Consider the following 17491-nt stretch of genomic DNA (forward strand, 5'->3'; position numbering starts at 1 on the left):
ATTTTTACGGCTCTGCATTATAAACTTCTGTGAAGCACTTGGTGGGTCAAAGTGCTCACCACACCTCTAGATAAGTTCCTTAGGGGGTCTACTTTCCAAAATGGTGTCACTTGTGGGGGGTTTCAATGTTTAGGCACATCAGTGGCTCTTCAAACGCAACATGACGTCCCATCTCAATTCCTGTCAATTTTGCATTGAAAAGTCAAACGGCGCTCCTTCCCTTCCGAGCTCTCCCATCCGCCCAAACAGTGGTTTACCCCCACATATGGGCTATCAGCGTACTCAGGACAAATTGTACAACAACTTTTGGGGTCCAATTTCTTCTCTTACCCTTGGGAAAATAAAAAATTGGGGGCAAAAAGATAATTTTTGTGAAAAAATATGATTTTTTATTTTTACGGTTCTACATTATAAACTTCTGTGAAGCACTTGTTGGGTCAAAGTGCTCACCACACCTCTAGATAAGCTCCTTAGGGGGTCTACTTTCCAAAATGGTGTCACTTGTGGGGGGTTTTAATGTTTAGCCACATCAGGGGCTCTCCAAACGAAACATGGCGTCCCATCTCAATTCCAGTCAATTTTGCATTGAAAAGTCAAATGGCACTCCTTCGCTTCCGAGCTCTGCCATGCGCCCAAACAGTGGTTTACCCCCACATGTGGGGTATTGGCATACTCAGGACAAATTGTACAACAATGTTTGGGGTCCATTTTCTCCTGTTACCCTTGGTAAAATAAAACAAATTGGAGCTGAATTAAATTTTTTGTGAAAAAAAGTTAAATGTTCATTTTTATTTAAAAAAATTCCTGTGAAGCACCAGAAGGGTTAATAAACTTCTTGAATATGGTTTTGAGCACCTTGAGGGGTGTAGTTTTTAGAATGGTGTCACACTTGGGTATTTTCTATCATATAGACCCCTCAAAATGACTTCAAATGAGATGTGGTCCCTAAAATAAAATGGTGTTGTAGAAATGAGAAATTGCTGGTCAACTTTTAACCCTTATAACTCCCTAACAAAAAAAAATTTTGGTTCCAAAATTGTGCTGATGTAAAGTAGACATGTGGGAAATGTTACTTATTAAGTATTTTGTGTGACATATCTCTGTGATTTAATTGCATAAAAATTCAAAGTTGGAAAATTGCGAAATTTTCATAATTTTCGCCAAATTTCCGTTTTTTTCACAAATAAACGCAGGTACTATCAAATAATTTTTACCATTGTCATGAAGTACAATATGTCATGAGAAAACAATGTCAGAATCACCAGGATCCATTGAAGCGTTCCAGAGTTATAACCTCATAAAGGGACAGTGGTCAGAATTGTAAAAATTGGCCCGGTCATTAACGTGCAAACCACCCTTGGGGGTAAAGGGGTTAAAATATGTATTTTTACCACCTAAATGTCGGTAACTTCTGAACAGGTTACAACAGCCGTCAGACTCTAAAGCCGTTATTTGGCCATGAATTGCCATGGCAAACACCAGGACCACACAATCATGATCTGAGGGCACCATTTGGGATAAAGAGGGAGAAGCCACACTCGGTTAACCATTTATAATGATGTAGTCACTATTGACAGCAGCATCTAAGGGGTTAAATAGATTTGGACGGTGCCAACACTGATTGTGGCTGATGCAGCAAGTTGTCAGCTATAGTGGACAGCCGACAGCTGCTGGACTGTCACCTGTATGGGGAGGCTATTCTCTTGTATCTCAGGTCAGTTAAAAGACGTATTGGCTGTCATTAAGGGGTTAAGCAAACAAATCTGATAAATAAATGTATTATTTGCCATTTGTTCTCTGCACTAGTTGCCTGTCTTTGGGGTGTTACACATGAACGGCTGTAGATGTGGGATAAATATATATGGCTAACATATGATACCTGCAGCGAGGAAGCAGGAAATAACAAACATTTGAGGCTTGTATTCCGCACACCTACTGCTTTGGAAGTAAATTTCCTGCCAGTTTTTCACAGTTGTTAGACTGCTGAGGACCAATACCAGACTTCTGTTTAATAGGGAACCTTCAGCATTTTGACACAGGAAATTCACCTGATACAGGGTTTAGATCACTGCACCAAATCACGACATGGGAACATCTTCAGCTCATGCGTATCTACATATATAATCTCCAGTTTGGACTTCCGGCCGCTCTCCCCGAATCCCACAAGGCACCGCGGCAGTGTCACTTGCGCCTGCACAAGTGACATACACGTCTCCGCTATTCCCACAGGCGCAGTAACAGCCTCGTTACTACGCATGCGCGGGACAGATGTTAATTTAACTGCTCTCCCGATGCAATAGCATGGGGGGCCTATTTCTATTCTTTCAATATTTTTCAGTGATTGACCCCATTTTAAGGAGTGTTTAAAAAAAAAAAAAAAAAAAAAAAAAGCATCCTTCTATTTCTTTAGGGCTGTAGAGGGGGTGGAAGTAAAGATGTGTGGCCTATGGCCAGTCCCACACGTCCAGATAATTCCGGTACCGGAAAAATCGGTACCGGAATTGTCCGTGTGCCCCTGCGTATGTGGCACATCAGTGTGGCACACGTGTGCCGCCCATGTGCCCACTGGGTACCACACGGAGCGTGCAGTAGACAGCGCTAAAGTTTAGCGCTGTCCCCTGCATCGTGCTGAAACCGCGATTCATATCTTCTGTGCAGCAGCGTTTGCTGTACAGAAGATATGAATAATCCATTTTTTTGTGGTTTTTCTTGTTTAAAATAAAGGTCCTTGTCCCCGTCCCCCCCGCTGTTCTGAAAATACTCACCCAGCTCCCTCGCTGGCTGGCGCTGCTGCCTCTCCTGGCCGCACCTTCTACTGTATGCGGCCACGTGGGGCCGCCGATTACAGTCATGAATATGCGGCTCCAGCTCCCATAGGGGTGGAGCCGCATATTCATGACTGTAAATGAGCGGCCCCATGTGAACGCATACAGTAGAAGGTGCGGCCAGGAGAGGAAGCAGCGATAGCCAACGAGGGAGCTGGGTGAGTATTTTCAGAACAGCGGGGGAGGGGGGGGACATGGACCTTTATTTTAAACAAGAAAAACCACACAAAAAAAAATGGATTATTCATATCTTCTGTACAGCAAACGCTGCTGCACAGAAGATATGAATCGCGGCTTCAGCACGTGGGGGGGGGACAGCGCTTACTGGAGCGCTGTCTCCTGCACGGCACACGGACTGCACACAGACAACGTCCCTGTGCGGTACGTGTTTCACACGGACCCATTGACTTTTTGGCACACGGAGACACGGTCCGCAAAAAATCAATGACATCTGCACAGATGCATTGATTTTAATGTAAACCAAAATTCCGAATGCATATTAACAAAATCTGGGAAAGAGGAGAAGTAGTCTCTATAGTAACCACCCAGATTATATATCCGCTCCGAAAACTAATTATAGAACAAGGAGAAAAATAAGGAGCATATAGTAAAGATATCAATAAAAAATCTTTATTACTACAAAAAGGTAAAAACAGTCATTGGACATCAGTAATTGTACACGATAACCCACAACATAGCACATGAAAGGGGGAAGAAAACCCCCCCACAACTAAGGCCGGCTTCACACTTGCGAGTTTTACGGACGTAAGAGCGCAGAAACTACGTCCATAAAACTCGCAAAAAATATGGCACAATTATTCTCTATGCCCCTGCTCTTATCTGCCGTATTTTACTGATCAGTATTATACGGCTTTCTACGGCCGTACAAAATCGCAGCATGCTGCGTTTGTCACCGTACTGCGCAAGAAATACGCCAATGAAAGTCTATGGAAGCGTGAAAAATACGGATTACACACGGACAAGCAGTGTGACTTGCGAGAAATACGCAGCGCTGTTAGAGAGAAAAGCCGGTAATTCAGTGCGGTGTAAAATCACACTGACCGCTTACAGTCCAATAGGTAGAATAAATGTGTACACATAGAATAGGTATATATATATATATATATGTCAGTGAGACACATATATGTATATATATTAATATTTATTCCAGCGCTATACAGCTTGAAAGCCGGTAATTCAATTACCGGCTTTTTCTTTCTCCTTCCTAAACCCGACATGATTTGAGACATGGTTTACATACTTTCTAGGAAAGTTCCCACGATCTATGAACATCCAGCAGAGGGCGCCTCACCGCAAATGAAGCTAAATATAGATCATCGATCTATATTTAGCCTCATTCCCCGGGGTTTTGCAGCAAGGAGCAGCCTGCATTAGCGGAACTCCTTGCTGCAAAATGTTTTAACCCCTTCAGAAGGATTTACATCGTTGGACGTTACAGATCTGCGGAGGGTAAGTATATTGTTGGTTTATTATGTTTTTTTACTTACAGAACGAGGGTCTTCAGTGATTGGATTGGGCGTACAATAAAATACTCCAACAACCATTGTTTTTATTTCATTAAAATAATTTTAAATAATGTGTTTGTTTTATTTAACCCTTTACTACAATTGGATTAATAATGGATAGGTGTCATAATTGACGCCTCTCCATTATTAATTAGGCTTAATGTCACCTTACAATAGCAAGGTGGCATTAACCCTTCATTACCCCATATCCCACCGCTACACGGGAATGGGAAGAGAGTGGCCAAGTGCCAGAATAGGCGCATCTTATAGATGTGCCTTTTCTGGGGTGGCTGGGGGCAGATATTTTTAGCCAGGGGGGGGGGGGGGGGGCAATAACCGTGGACCCTCTCCAGGCTATTAATATCTGCCCTCAATCACTGGCTTTACTACTCTGGCGGAGAAAATTGCGCGGGAGCCCACGCCAATTTTTTCCGCCATTTAACCCTTTATTTTAAGAGCTAGAACGGCCAAATTTTGCAGATACACACTACTGACATTAGTAGTGTGGAATCTGCAAAAAAAATGGAGAAGACATGGTTTACTGTATGGTAAACCATGTCGGGTTTTAGGAAGGAGAAAGAAAAAGCCGGTAATTGAATTACCGGCTTTCAAGCTGTATAGCGCTGGAAAAAATATTAATATATATATACATATATGTGTCTACTGACATATATATATATATATATATATATATATATATATATACAGTATATATATATATATTTTTTTTTTCTTTTTGGGACACATGGATCACTTCTATAGCGGTATGTTGGTTTTGCAAGCCTGCGAGAAAACCACGCAGTACGGATGCCATGCGCAAAAAACGCTGACACACCCTGCCTACGGAGGAGCTACGGACCACTATTTTCGGGACTTTTCAGCGTATTACGGCCGTAATATACGGACCGTATTTTCATACGCTGAGTGTGAAGCCGGCCTAACAACCCCAACCCACAGTACTAATTACTGTCAATATGAAAAACATCACACAATATGTATACTGAGAGTGGAGGGAAAAACAACCAAAACAGGGCCCAGAAAATAAATGAAAAATCTATAATGTCAGCTGGAGTAACCCCTGTGACCAAAGTGTCACCCTACCCAGAGCGTATGCAGGACCTAGTCAGCAATATGGGGCGGATCGAAAGTAACAGCCGTAGTGGCCCCTATATACCCCAATAGAATATGCAGCATATCAGGAACCCAACAGGATGGGGGAACAATGGAGAAATGGAAAAGTCACAGCGGGACCAATGTCCAGCACAGAGGCATAAGCCAGCATGTGATGTCAGCTGGGATAACCCCAGCGACCATAGTGGGGCCCAGGAATGATTGCTTACCCGTATAAGTGGAGGGGAGGAAGATGAGGGGGGATCCCACCGGTGGAAACGCCCCGACGCGCGTTTCGCGGCGTACACACGCCGCTTCCTCAAGGAAGCGGCGTGTGTACGCCGTGAAACGCGCGTCGGGGCGTTTCCACCAGTGGGATCCCCCCTCATCTTCCTCCCCTCCACTTATGTTACTTATTAAGTATTTTGTGTGACATATCTCTGTGATTTAATTGCATAAAAATTCAAAGTTGGAAAATTGCGAAATTTTCGCCAAATTTCCGATTTTTTCCCCCCAAATAAACGCAGGTAATATCAAAGAAATTTTACCACTATCATGAAGTACAATATATCTCGAGAAAACAATGTCAGAATCACCGGGATCCGTTGAAGCGTTCCAGAGTTATAACCTCATAAAGGGACAGTGGTCAGAATTGTAAAAATTGGCCTGGTCATTAACGTGCAAACCACCCTTGGGGGTAAAGGGGTTAAAGTTATGAATATGGACTCCACTCCCATAAGGGTGGAGCCGCATATTCATTACTGTAATGAGCGGTACCAGTGACCGCTCAATACAGGAAGAAGCTGCCGGCATCGGAGACCATCTGTCCGGGAGAAGCTGCCAGGGACCGCTCCAGGAGCAGCAGGTTAGTATTAAATATTCACCTGTCCCTCGTTCCAGCGTCTGCTCGTTCCTCCCCTCCACTTCCTCAAGGAAGCGGCGTGTGTACGCCGCGAAACGCGCGTCGGGGCGTTTCCACCAGTGGGATCCCCCCTCATCTTCCTCCCCTCCACTTATACGGGTAAGCAATCATTCCTGGGCCCCACTATGGTCGCTGGGGTTATCCCAGCTGACATCACATGCTGGCTTATGCCTCTGTGCTGGACATTGGTCCTGCTGTGACTTTTTCATTTCTCCATTGTTCCCCCATCCTGTTGGGTTCCTGATATGCTGCATATTCTATTGGGGTATATAGGGGCCACTACGGCTGTTACTTTCGATCCGCCCCATATTGCTGACTAGGTCCTGCATACGCTCTGGGTAGGGTGACACTTTGGTCACAGGGGTTACTCCAGCTGACATTATAGATTTTTCATTTATTTTCTGGGCCCTGTTTTGGTTGTTTTTCCCTCCACTCTCAGCATACATATTGTGTGACATTTTTCATATTGACAGTAATTAGTACTGTGGGTTGGGGTTGTTAGTTGTGGGGGGGTTTTCTTCCCCCTTTCATGTGCTATGTTGTGGGTTATCGTGTACAATTACTGATGTCCAATAACTGTTTTTACCTTTTTGTAGTAATAAAGATTTTTTATTGATATCTTTACTATATGCTCCTTATTTTTCTCCTTGTTCTATAATTGATTTTAATGTGTCTACGTGTGTCAGTGGCTCCGGTACGTGAGGAAACTGTCACCTCACGTACCGGAGCCACTGACGTGTGAAACCGGCCTAACAGAAATATGGGTGTTGTGTCGGTTTTTTAAAGATGTCAGCTTGTAGGTAATGGAGAAAGGTGAGCACTATATGGCAGTATTATTTTGTGGTGTTCTGCTGTAGGGCACATGTATGTGTGTTTTACACATGCAGCTTTAAAAAACCAACAAAAAAAACCTATATATAATTGCTTTATTTTTGCCCGAAGCCCCATTCTTCAGTCCATCTCTGGGCTGTAGTTGCATAATTTAAGTCTTCACACCTGCCACCTATTCACATACAGCTTCCTGACTATATTGTTTCACACAAGGCTGACATACGAACCCCGAGACAGGAAGTCACGTCACTGTCGCCCCCGTCTGCTTACAGACCACAATGGTTGCAACCTTAGTCTGGTTCTACAATGAGAACTTATGAGACCTTTGTATTAAACACTTCACATGCTGCGTTCACCGCTCACTGCCACAAATTGCTCCATCTGGTAGTAATTCTTATGGGTTACATTAAATTCCTAATTATTAGTCAGCAGCACAGAGTGATCCCCAACATTCCCTCTGACTAATGGCGAGTTCACCGCCTATTGTTATGAGCTGTCCTGATCATGGTCTGAAGATGATGGGGGTTGTAGGACATCAGGGTCTTCCTGGAGAGGACTACACTCGCAGTCCATCACTTCTCTGCTGAGCAGATGCATACATTCTGTTGACCGCTGTTGTACATTTCTCCGCAGCCTGAAGCGGCTGCTGACTGAGCAGAGTCTGCTTACAAATGTGACGTTAGTTTTTTTTTTCTATTTCTTTCAAAACAAGTGTTTTCTGTTGCTGCTGATAACGACCCGCATAGTGACATCCGACACAAAGGCTGGGTAACTGTGTTTAGTAAACTCGCTCCTTCACCTCAGACATGTTTATGACTGCTTCGAAGGGATGTTTGTTCATCTTTTTCTTAAGCTGTATTTTCCTTTTTTTATGTTTTTGAGTTTCATGTGAAACTCCTCACACGACATAAAAAATGTGCGGTGTTTGGTATCAAATAGGGAACAGAAATTGTTTTTATTTTGCAACAAGAAAAATAGACAATCCCTCTAAATAATAAACTATCCAGAACCCATGCTAGATATTCTCGTTCAACACAATGGGAGATCTCATTCCTTCCCACCAGATGTGCTTTATGGTACACGAACCAACCCTTTATTATATGGACCATCTCTGACAATGCAGGCATAACAAACGGACCTCCATCCACCACTATGTGGCTTCAACATTGTACAAGATTAAGAAAACATGACTGCTTCCTTCCAGAAACTGCGCTACATCCGTCTAAAGGTTGTTTGGTATGGCAGCTTGGCTATATTGAAGTGAACAGGTGATACGCTCACCGGGTGAGGTGAATCCTCCAAGCCCAAGGTCCGAGTGAGCACACGGGCCACGGTGAAGCAGATAGGTGGGGCACCCGGGACACGGACAGCTGAAATGTCCAGGAGATTGCCAGGAGGTAGGCGAAGGGCAGGAAGACGCAGGCAGGTAGGCGAAGGGAAGGAAACCACAGGCAGGTGGAAGGCAGCAGTAGACCAAGCAGGTTGGTGGAAACCACAGACAGGCAGTAGAGCAGATGATGGTGTATAGCACAACCAGAGTATAGCAACACTGAAGTCATTCTTAATACCAAGATCCAAGGATGTGTCTTGGTGAATCTTATATAAGTCTGGGCGTATGCTCTCATGGGATCATGCTGGGCCATCTGCAAAGCCCAACATGGAGCATAACAAAGTCTAGTGGACCTGGGTGAGGAAAATAAGGCACGGATCCAAGACAGGTGCATAACAATGGGGTTGAGCGGAAATACCATAAACAAACTGTGGACAGAGGTGACACTGTGTTCGGAAGAAAGCAGCCATGTTTTTCAGTGCTGTGATATTAATTTTACGTATTAGACATGTTAGATGAAGGTATTGGAGGAGTCATGTGAGTCAAAACTTCCACTGATCCCTAAAATCTGGGTAGACCACAAGGGCATGACATCCTACATCAGGGGTGTCAAACTGCATTCCTCGAGGGCCGCAAACCATGCGTGTTTTCAAGATTTCCTTAGCATTGCACAAGTTGCTGTAATCATGATGTGTGTAGGTGATTAAATTATCACCTGTGCAGTACAAGAAAATCCTGAAAACATGACCTGTTTGCAGCCCTTGAGGAATGCAGTTTGACACCCCTGTCCTACATGATCTTAGCAGCCAGAGTTTGCATCCCTCATCATTGGTGCCAAAACGCACTAAAAAAGGCAGATGCATTGGATACAGATAGTGTTGAAAGGTGTTGTTTGTGCACTGAATGGCGGAAGTAATCATGCACAGTATGGTGTGATTAATGTATACAGTATGGTACACGATACAGTAGACGCAATGAGTTCTGCGTGGAGGCACGTGTCTCGGAAGCAGGTAAACTTGTCTATAATCAGCATTGAACATAATTACTAGTTCTCATCTTCATGTTATACAGGAAATTTTTGCCCAAACACCTGAATAAATTTCCTTTACAAGTTAAGGACAAATTGGAGAGCGATTTGCGTTCTTTGATACTCAATGGGGGGGAAATCTTGGAACAGACCCCAAGATGTCGCTGAGGGTCATAAGTTATCCAAAATCTATCTCCTTCTTGGAGTGTAACAGAACTCCTAGCCTGCTCTACAGGATGGGGTCAGAACTGTTGCCTTATGTCCTAGATGTGGTCAGGAAGATGTGCGCCTTATTCTTATGGTATGGGATTGTGCGAGTATATTGGAGCATTGGAAAGGAATTTTTATCTTAATTATAAAAGTATACAACATTTTGTTATAAGCAGATCCCAAACTTTGCATTCTGGTCCCTTTGGAAGTAGGAACTGATCTGACCTCCCCAATAGTGTGGGGATCCTATGAATTATGTATCAGGCCAGAAAGCTCCTGGCCTAGCACTGGTTAGATGCTACTCTCCCGACCGTCCGAGAATTCAAAACTAAAATGAATAATGTTTTACGGCTAGAAAGGCGTTTACCTGAAAAGGAATGCTCTACATTAAGTTTCTAAGATATGAGGCATGTGGAGGGACACCCTGGGCCCACCACCGTCCCCAATCCTACTTCGTGATAAAATGATGGATCAAATTATACTACTTACTTGATGACCCCATCAGATGTGAAAGTAAAAGAGAATGGTTTATTGGTAACAGTGTTTAACTACAGTGGGGCAAAAAAGTATTTAGCCAGTCAGCAATAGTGCAAGTTCCACCACTTAAAAAGATGAGAGGCGTCTGTAATTTACATCATAGGTAGACCTCAACTATGGGAGACAAACTGAGAAAAAAAAATCCAGAAAATCACATTGTCTGTTTTTTTATCATTTTTTTGCATATTATGGTGGAAAATAAGTATTTGGTCAGAAACAAACAATCAAGATTTCTGGCTCTCACAGACCTGTAACTTCTTCTTTAAGAGTCTCCTCTTTCCTCCACTCATTACCTGTAGTAATGGCACCTGTTTAAATTTGTTATCGGTAAAAAAAGACACCTGTGCACACCCTCAAACAGTGTGACTCCAAACTCCACTATGGTGAAGACCAAAGAGCTGTCAAAGGACACCAGAAACAAAATTGTAGCCCTGCACCAGGCTGGGAAGACTGAATCTGCAATAGCCAACCAGCTTGGAGTGAAGAAATCAACAGTGGGAGCAATAATTAGAAAATGGAAGACATACAAGACCACTGATAATCTCCCTCGATCTGGGGCTCCACGCAAAATCCCACCCCGTGGGGTCAGAATGATCACAAGAACGGTGAGCAAAAATCCCAGAACCACGAGGGGGGACCTAGTGAATGAACTGCAGAGAGCTGGGACCAATGTATCAAGGCCTACCATAAGTAACACACTACGCCACCATGGACTCAGATCCTGCAGTGCCAGACGTGTCCCACTGCTTAAGCCAGTACATGTCCGGGCCCGTCTGAGGTTTGCTAGAGAGCATTTGGATGATCCAGAGGAGTTTTGGGAGAATTTCCTATGGTCTGATGAAACCAAACTGGAACTGTTTGGTAGAAACACAACTTGTCGTGTTTGGAGGAAAAAGAATACTGAGTTGCATCCATCAAACACCATACCTACTGTAAAGCATGGTGGTGGAAACATCATGCTTTGGGGCTGTTTCTCTGCAAAGGGGCCAGGACGACTGATCCGGGTACATGAAAGAATGAATGGGGCCATGTATCGTGAGATTTTGAGTGCAAACCTCCTTCCATCAGCAAGGGCATTGAAGATGAAACGTGGCTGGGTCTTTCAATATGACAATGATCCAAAGCACACCGCCAGGGCAACGAAGGAGTGGCTTCGTAAGAAGCATTTCAAGGTCCTGGAGTGGCCTAGCCAGTCTCCAGATCTCAACCCTATAGAAAACCTTTGGAGGGAGTTGAAAGTCCGTGTTGCCAAGCGAAAAGCCAAAAACATCACTGCTCTAGAGGAGATCTACATGGAGGAATGGGCCAACATACCAACAACAGTGTGTGGCAACTTTGTGAAGACTTACAGAAAACGTTTGACCTCTGTCATTGCCAACAAAGGATATATTACAAAGTATTGAGATGAAATTTTGTTTCTGACCAAATACTTATTTTCCACCATAATATGCAAATAAAATGTTAAAAAAACAGACAATGTGATTTTCTGGATTTTTTTTCTCAGTTTGTCTCCCATAGTTGAGGTCTACCTATGATGTAAATTACAGACGTCTCTCATCTTTTTAAGTGGTGGAACTTGCACTATTGCTGACTGACTAAATACTTTTTTGCCCCACTGTATATTTTGAAGTATCTTGCTGCTTTGGCTCTGGTCTCCGATACGAAGAGTAATAAGGATGGTTCGTTGAAACACTGGAAGGTTTTTTGATACATTCAACATGTGATTATTTTATGTAAGCCTAATTTATTTTACTTCCTGTGTTTAAATGTTCGTGGAGCGCCCCCAGACGCAGGGCCGCGGGTTGCTCGGTACCGGTCCCCTCTGGCTCAGTTCTTGGGTTGTCACGGTGGCTGGACCCGGTCTATGACCCTGCTAAGGGGCGTCCAATAAAAGGTGATACAAGTCTGTCAAGGTTTTGTGACGCCACCTGTGGTATTCGGTCAGGGTGACCGACGCTGCTCAGGGTCCACTGGGGTGATGTGATGGCAGCTAGATGGTATACCTTCCCACAGGTGAAGTATGTCCCCAGGGCTTCCCAGTGGTGTAGATGGCGATGGTATGAGGTGCAGTCAATAACGAGGACACAGGGTTGCAGTCTCTTTACCTCTTTACTGGTGACTTCAGGATCCGCAATCCAGAGCACAGTTAACAGGGCTGTCTGAGACCGGCCGGTCCGAAGGCACATCCAGAGTTCCCTTTGCAGGTGGAAATCGTTGCCTACCACTAGCGCCTGTGTGTTGTAGTGCTTCCCTGCTGAGCATTCGGGATAGTCCTCACAACTTCTGTTCTCGTTCTTTCTATTCTCCGTCCCCCAAGTTTGTTATGGCTAGGACGCACTCGTTTGACGGGTAGGCTCGGAGCTATTCTGGGACCCTAGAGACGCCCCTCTCCACGGTTTCCCCCTATGTCTGCTTAGGTGATGTAAGGTAGACAGCCAACCTATAATTAACTGTCCTGCGGTATTTGAATTAAGGCATAAAGTCAGTTACTTCCTCGGTGTTCCGGGCACCGGCTACGCGCCTCAGTAGGATGTTGCCGTTCTTGGGGCACGACTCCTCCTGGCTCTCCTTTGTGCTTGATCTCGTTTCTCACTGTCCACAATATCCTTCGCTTTGTGTCCTTTCTAAGGATACCGCCGCAAGGTAGTGCAGGCGCGGTTCCGTTTCATTCTGTCCTTGTCGCTAAGTCTCTGCCAGGTTCCCACGCCTGACAGGGACTCCCCTAAAGTCTCCCCCGCAACACCCCCTACCACGGGATGTTGCCTGGGCAAAACCCAGTCAGCTTCTGTTCCAACTTCCTATCCAACCCCTAGTTTTACCAGTGTGAGGAGTGGCCTAATAAATGAAACCTTTTGCTCCCCTTAGTGGCCGGAGTGTGAAGTGTAGTGTATGCTTGTGATACCTGGTCAGATGAACTCCTTTAGTGCCATCAGACGTACCATCACTCCCCTTAGTGGCAGAGCGATGTTACTGCAACGACCAGGTCTCTGGAGCGCTGCACTTGTATCTTTAAAAAGTTGGAAATCATATTCAATAAAAACAAACCTGATTTAAAAAAAAAAAAAAAAAAAGCCGTCTTTGAATTCTGGGCAGAGACAGGGAAACCTGCTATAGACTACAACTGGAGATATGGGTCTCAGCTCAACACCATGTCAGAGGTATAAGAGTGCACTTTCCCTTTAATTAAGGTGCAGACAAAAAACCCCACAATGATCAAATCAAAAGTAAATAAGAGAAGACAGCAGAGCCGAGTGTGTTGTAGCCATTTATGTAGTTGATGGTTATTTCAGCTGAAGAGGAAGCTTAGCTCTAGCAACAACCGTCCCCCGTCAGCAAGCTATTGAGTAGCAGGGTTCTTTGTAAAAAGATCAATACACAGCCTTCAACATAAACGAGAAGTAGACGTCTCCCACTATGATTCTCTCATCAGGACAAAAGTGTTAAAATAATTACCACCCCCTCCGCCAACAAGGTTTTCATCATATCGCACCGCAATATAAAGGAGACCTCGCCAACACAGGAGAGGTTATACTGATGCAAGAGGGACCTGCAAAGTGGTTAACGCAGTCACAGTATTTTTTTTTTCTTTTACATTTTTCAATAACACATACAATAATTTAAAATATATAATTTCTGTTTCAGCAACTGAAATAATAGCTTTGGCAAAACAATTTAGACAAAAGGGAGGCGTCGGATGATGCCCACCCCCCACTGAAGATAGGGGAAGGGTAGATCCAGATCGACCAGCAGCTTTAGCCAACAACCTGTGGCTTTGCCATCCACCATTATGGTCAGAGGTTGAGTTGTGCTTGGTGCTTCAATTATGCGACACGGCTGGTTGTAACAGAGCAGAGTCCACCAATGTGTCCGTTCCTGTACCCGTTCGTCATGCATATTTACATTACCACTTAGAAAAGGTTGGTAAGAAAAAGAGAGACACAAAGAGAGAGATCAAGTTCAGGATAGACAAGAAGGTGCTCGAGTAGACAATACTACAAGGGGATGCAAGAAGTCACCAAGACGGATAGAAGGAAGATGTAAGCGATGGCCGGTCGGTCTAAGTGGCGCCATCGATCACAGTCTATGTCGCTGATATCGAACATTGTCTGGATATAGAAATGGCTGAATCTGAAATTTGCTGCCCCAGATCTTACATCTCCCACCATCTGAGGTAATACTGCAACCGTAATACCAGTTCTCCAGGGCAATCCCAGTGCAAAGCTACATGATGGTACAGGAAGACAGTGGATTGCGGATTTGACAGCTACAAGCTGCACCACAGTACTGGCGAAAGGTCTGGTAGCAACTACGGTCTGCTTCACTGCTCCATTGTACAGGGTTGGCTGACAGCGCCTCGGTTGGCAGCCTGTTGAGAATGCTGGTATTCACAGCAAGGGCTGCCAGGCCATAGTCTGTAAACAGCACAGTTTCCCTTTTGCAGGTTGGGCATGAAATGAATTTGTACTTGGGACACGATTCGTAGAGAATCTGCAGGCACTCCTCGCACACTGAATGGAGACACGATAAGATCCTAGGCCTCTTGTTTGTAAAATTGTACATGTGGCCACAGGTTGGACATTCCAATGGTTCACATGGGGTCGAGGGATGCAGCACATACTGATTTACAATCACTTCATCGGAAGGGGTTTTACGATGGTAACATATTTCGCTGCTAGCTTTCCGTTGACCTGGGTAGATTTTCTCCCGCCGTGGTGGTGGAGGCGTCCTTGGAAGACCCAAGGTGCTTGGAGTGTTATCTAGAGTGGGCATCTCCCCGCAGGCCTGGTTGACAATAATCTCTGAGTCTGAGGGCCAGGCACGTTTGGCAACTAAAGGAGGTTCCCTCCTCGATGGAGGACCATACCGCGGCTGAGAGTTCTGGCATTCCGAGAACTTCTCAGCCTGTATAATCTTCATGGCCTCCATCTTGATTATGACCTGCTGCCCTTTCAGACAAGACATAAGAATTTTTTTCACATTACTGTCCGCAACTTTGTTTTCTCCTAGAGCCCCCTGCATGTGGCTTGAGTAGGTTTCCAACACTCTCACTGAAAAGAAAAATTAGTTAATTTGGCAAAGCCTTAATTTTGGAGTTGTGTAGCTGGATTCGGGTGGAGACGTCCGTCATCTCCTACAAGGTAACCTAATCCAGAGGTAACCTTTACATAAAGCAGCGAATAATATCCAAGAGCTTTGTCTGCCACAGATCTCTGGGAAAATATGATAATTTTCAGCAAGACAGCTGCAGCGTATGCCGAAATTTTACAGGAACACAGTACAGACAGGCTGAGGTTTACAATATCTCCACATCAAGGGCATCGTGTACCTTGAGAACAGGTGTTCCACCTTTTTCCTTGTTGTGGTGGGTGCGGGGAGGCTGGAGCAAGGTTGTACAAGGTTTTTTTTTTTTTTCACAAATTCCTATGTCCTGACTTCTCACTCGCTCCCACTAACAGGCCAGTTGCATTCCAGCAGACCGATGATCACTGTACAAGGCTGGCAGAGGTCAGACATCCATCCAAACAGATTGCTTTTTTAATGAGGCCTCCTTAAGAAGGGGAGGAGGTGTCTTGGAACATGGACCCAACTCCCTCATCTCCTAAAGTCAACTATGTAGATCAATGATTACCACTGGTTCTGCAGAGTTCTGACGTGTTGGACTATCTGCTTTTACCTGTGTACAAAATAAAGAAAGAGGGGGCGTTAGTAACTTACATTAATAAAAAAAAAAACGTTTAAAATAAACACTTTTTTGTGATAATTGAATATATACCGTAAGTATACAATTGTTATCATTCAGGAAAAAAATACAGTGATGGCCAGGGCAGTGATGTAAAATCCGCCCATCATTGCCCCTATGTATAAAAACTACTATAAGGGCTCAGTCAGACGAACACACGGCTTGAGTGCTATGCAATGTTTTATTGCACAATGTTTTATTGCACAGCACTCAGACCAGTGTTATTCTATCGGGCAGCTCGGATCTGTGATTTTTTTTTTTCTCCTACTGATTCAGCATTAGAGAACAATCGCAGCAAGCTGCAATGCATCCAGTATTCGGATGGAACTCCGCCATTCAAGTCTATGGGTGCTTATGAAACAGGTCATGAGACTGCAGTCCGATTACTGCGGTCCCAGGCAATGGTGAAGATGGAGAAATTAATGTATCCATCTTCCTGCTGTGATTCTCTATCATGCTAGAGAATCGGATCACACTAAGTTGACACTTGGCTCAAACTCTTGACAGTGTTTGATCCGAGTGTAATTCGCATAATCGGCCCCAATTCTCTCGCATGACACTCGTGTGACACTGGCCGAATGCTGACACCTATGTACAAGAATATAACTACCATTAAACAGCTCCTATGTACACTCATGGCTTAAAGTGTTAACACCCATGAAATTGTTCCAAAAAATGAAGTACTACATTTCTCCCAGAAAAATTATTGCAATTACACATGCTTTGTTATATATGTTTATTTCCTTTTGTGTGTATTGGAACAACACAAAAAAGAGGAAAACAAGTCAAATTAAGCATTTCACCCAAACCCCCCAAAATGGGCAAGACAAAATTGTTGGCACATTTCCAAGATTGTGGGTAAACAACTTTGTTTCAAGCATGTGATGCTCGTTCAAGCTCACCTGTGGCAAGTAACAGGTGTGGGTAATATGAAAATCACACATGAAACCTGATAAAAAGAGAAGTTGACTCAATCTTTGCATTGTGTGCCACACTAAGCATGGAGAACAGAAAGAGGAGAAAAGAACTGTCTGAGGACTTGAGAACCAAAATTGTTGAAAAACATCAACAATATGAAAGTCACAAATCCATCTCCAGAGATCTTGATGTTCCGTTGTCCACGGTGTGCAACATAATCAAGACGTTTACAACTCATGGCACTATAGCTAATCTCCCTGGACATAGACTGCAGAGAAAAATTGATGAACGTTTGCGTCCAGATGGTGGATAAGCAGGTCCCAATCATGGTCCAGAAAGTCAAGCTGTCCTGCAGGCTCAGGATGCATCACTGTCAGTGCGAACTATCCACCAACATATGAATGAAATTAAACAATATGGCAGGAGACCCAGACAGATCCCACTACTGACAAGAGTCATAAAGAATCTAGACTTCAGTTTGCCAAAATGTACATGAGTAAACAAAAATCCTTTTG

At 44.1% G+C, this 17491-nt stretch overlaps 1 protein-coding gene across 3 annotated transcripts in view; it reads right to left on the minus strand.

Moving 5' to 3' along the window:
• Positions 1-13570: 13570 nt before the first annotated feature.
• The window catches only part of RNF208 (ring finger protein 208), a 435087-nt gene continuing 431166 nt past the window's right edge, over positions 13571-17491 (minus strand). For all 3 annotated transcript variants that reach the window (XM_069747774.1, XM_069747775.1, XM_069747773.1), the window contains one exon: positions 13571-15992. In XM_069747774.1, the coding sequence (XP_069603875.1) occupies positions 14540-15337 (798 nt within the window). In that variant the 5' untranslated portion in view covers positions 15338-15992 and the 3' untranslated portion in view covers positions 13571-14539. The remainder of the gene's footprint in view (positions 15993-17491) is intronic.

The sequence above is a fragment of the Ranitomeya imitator genome, chromosome 2, assembly GCF_032444005.1.
Source record: "Ranitomeya imitator isolate aRanImi1 chromosome 2, aRanImi1.pri, whole genome shotgun sequence".
Classification (NCBI taxonomy): Eukaryota; Metazoa; Chordata; class Amphibia; order Anura; family Dendrobatidae; genus Ranitomeya; species Ranitomeya imitator.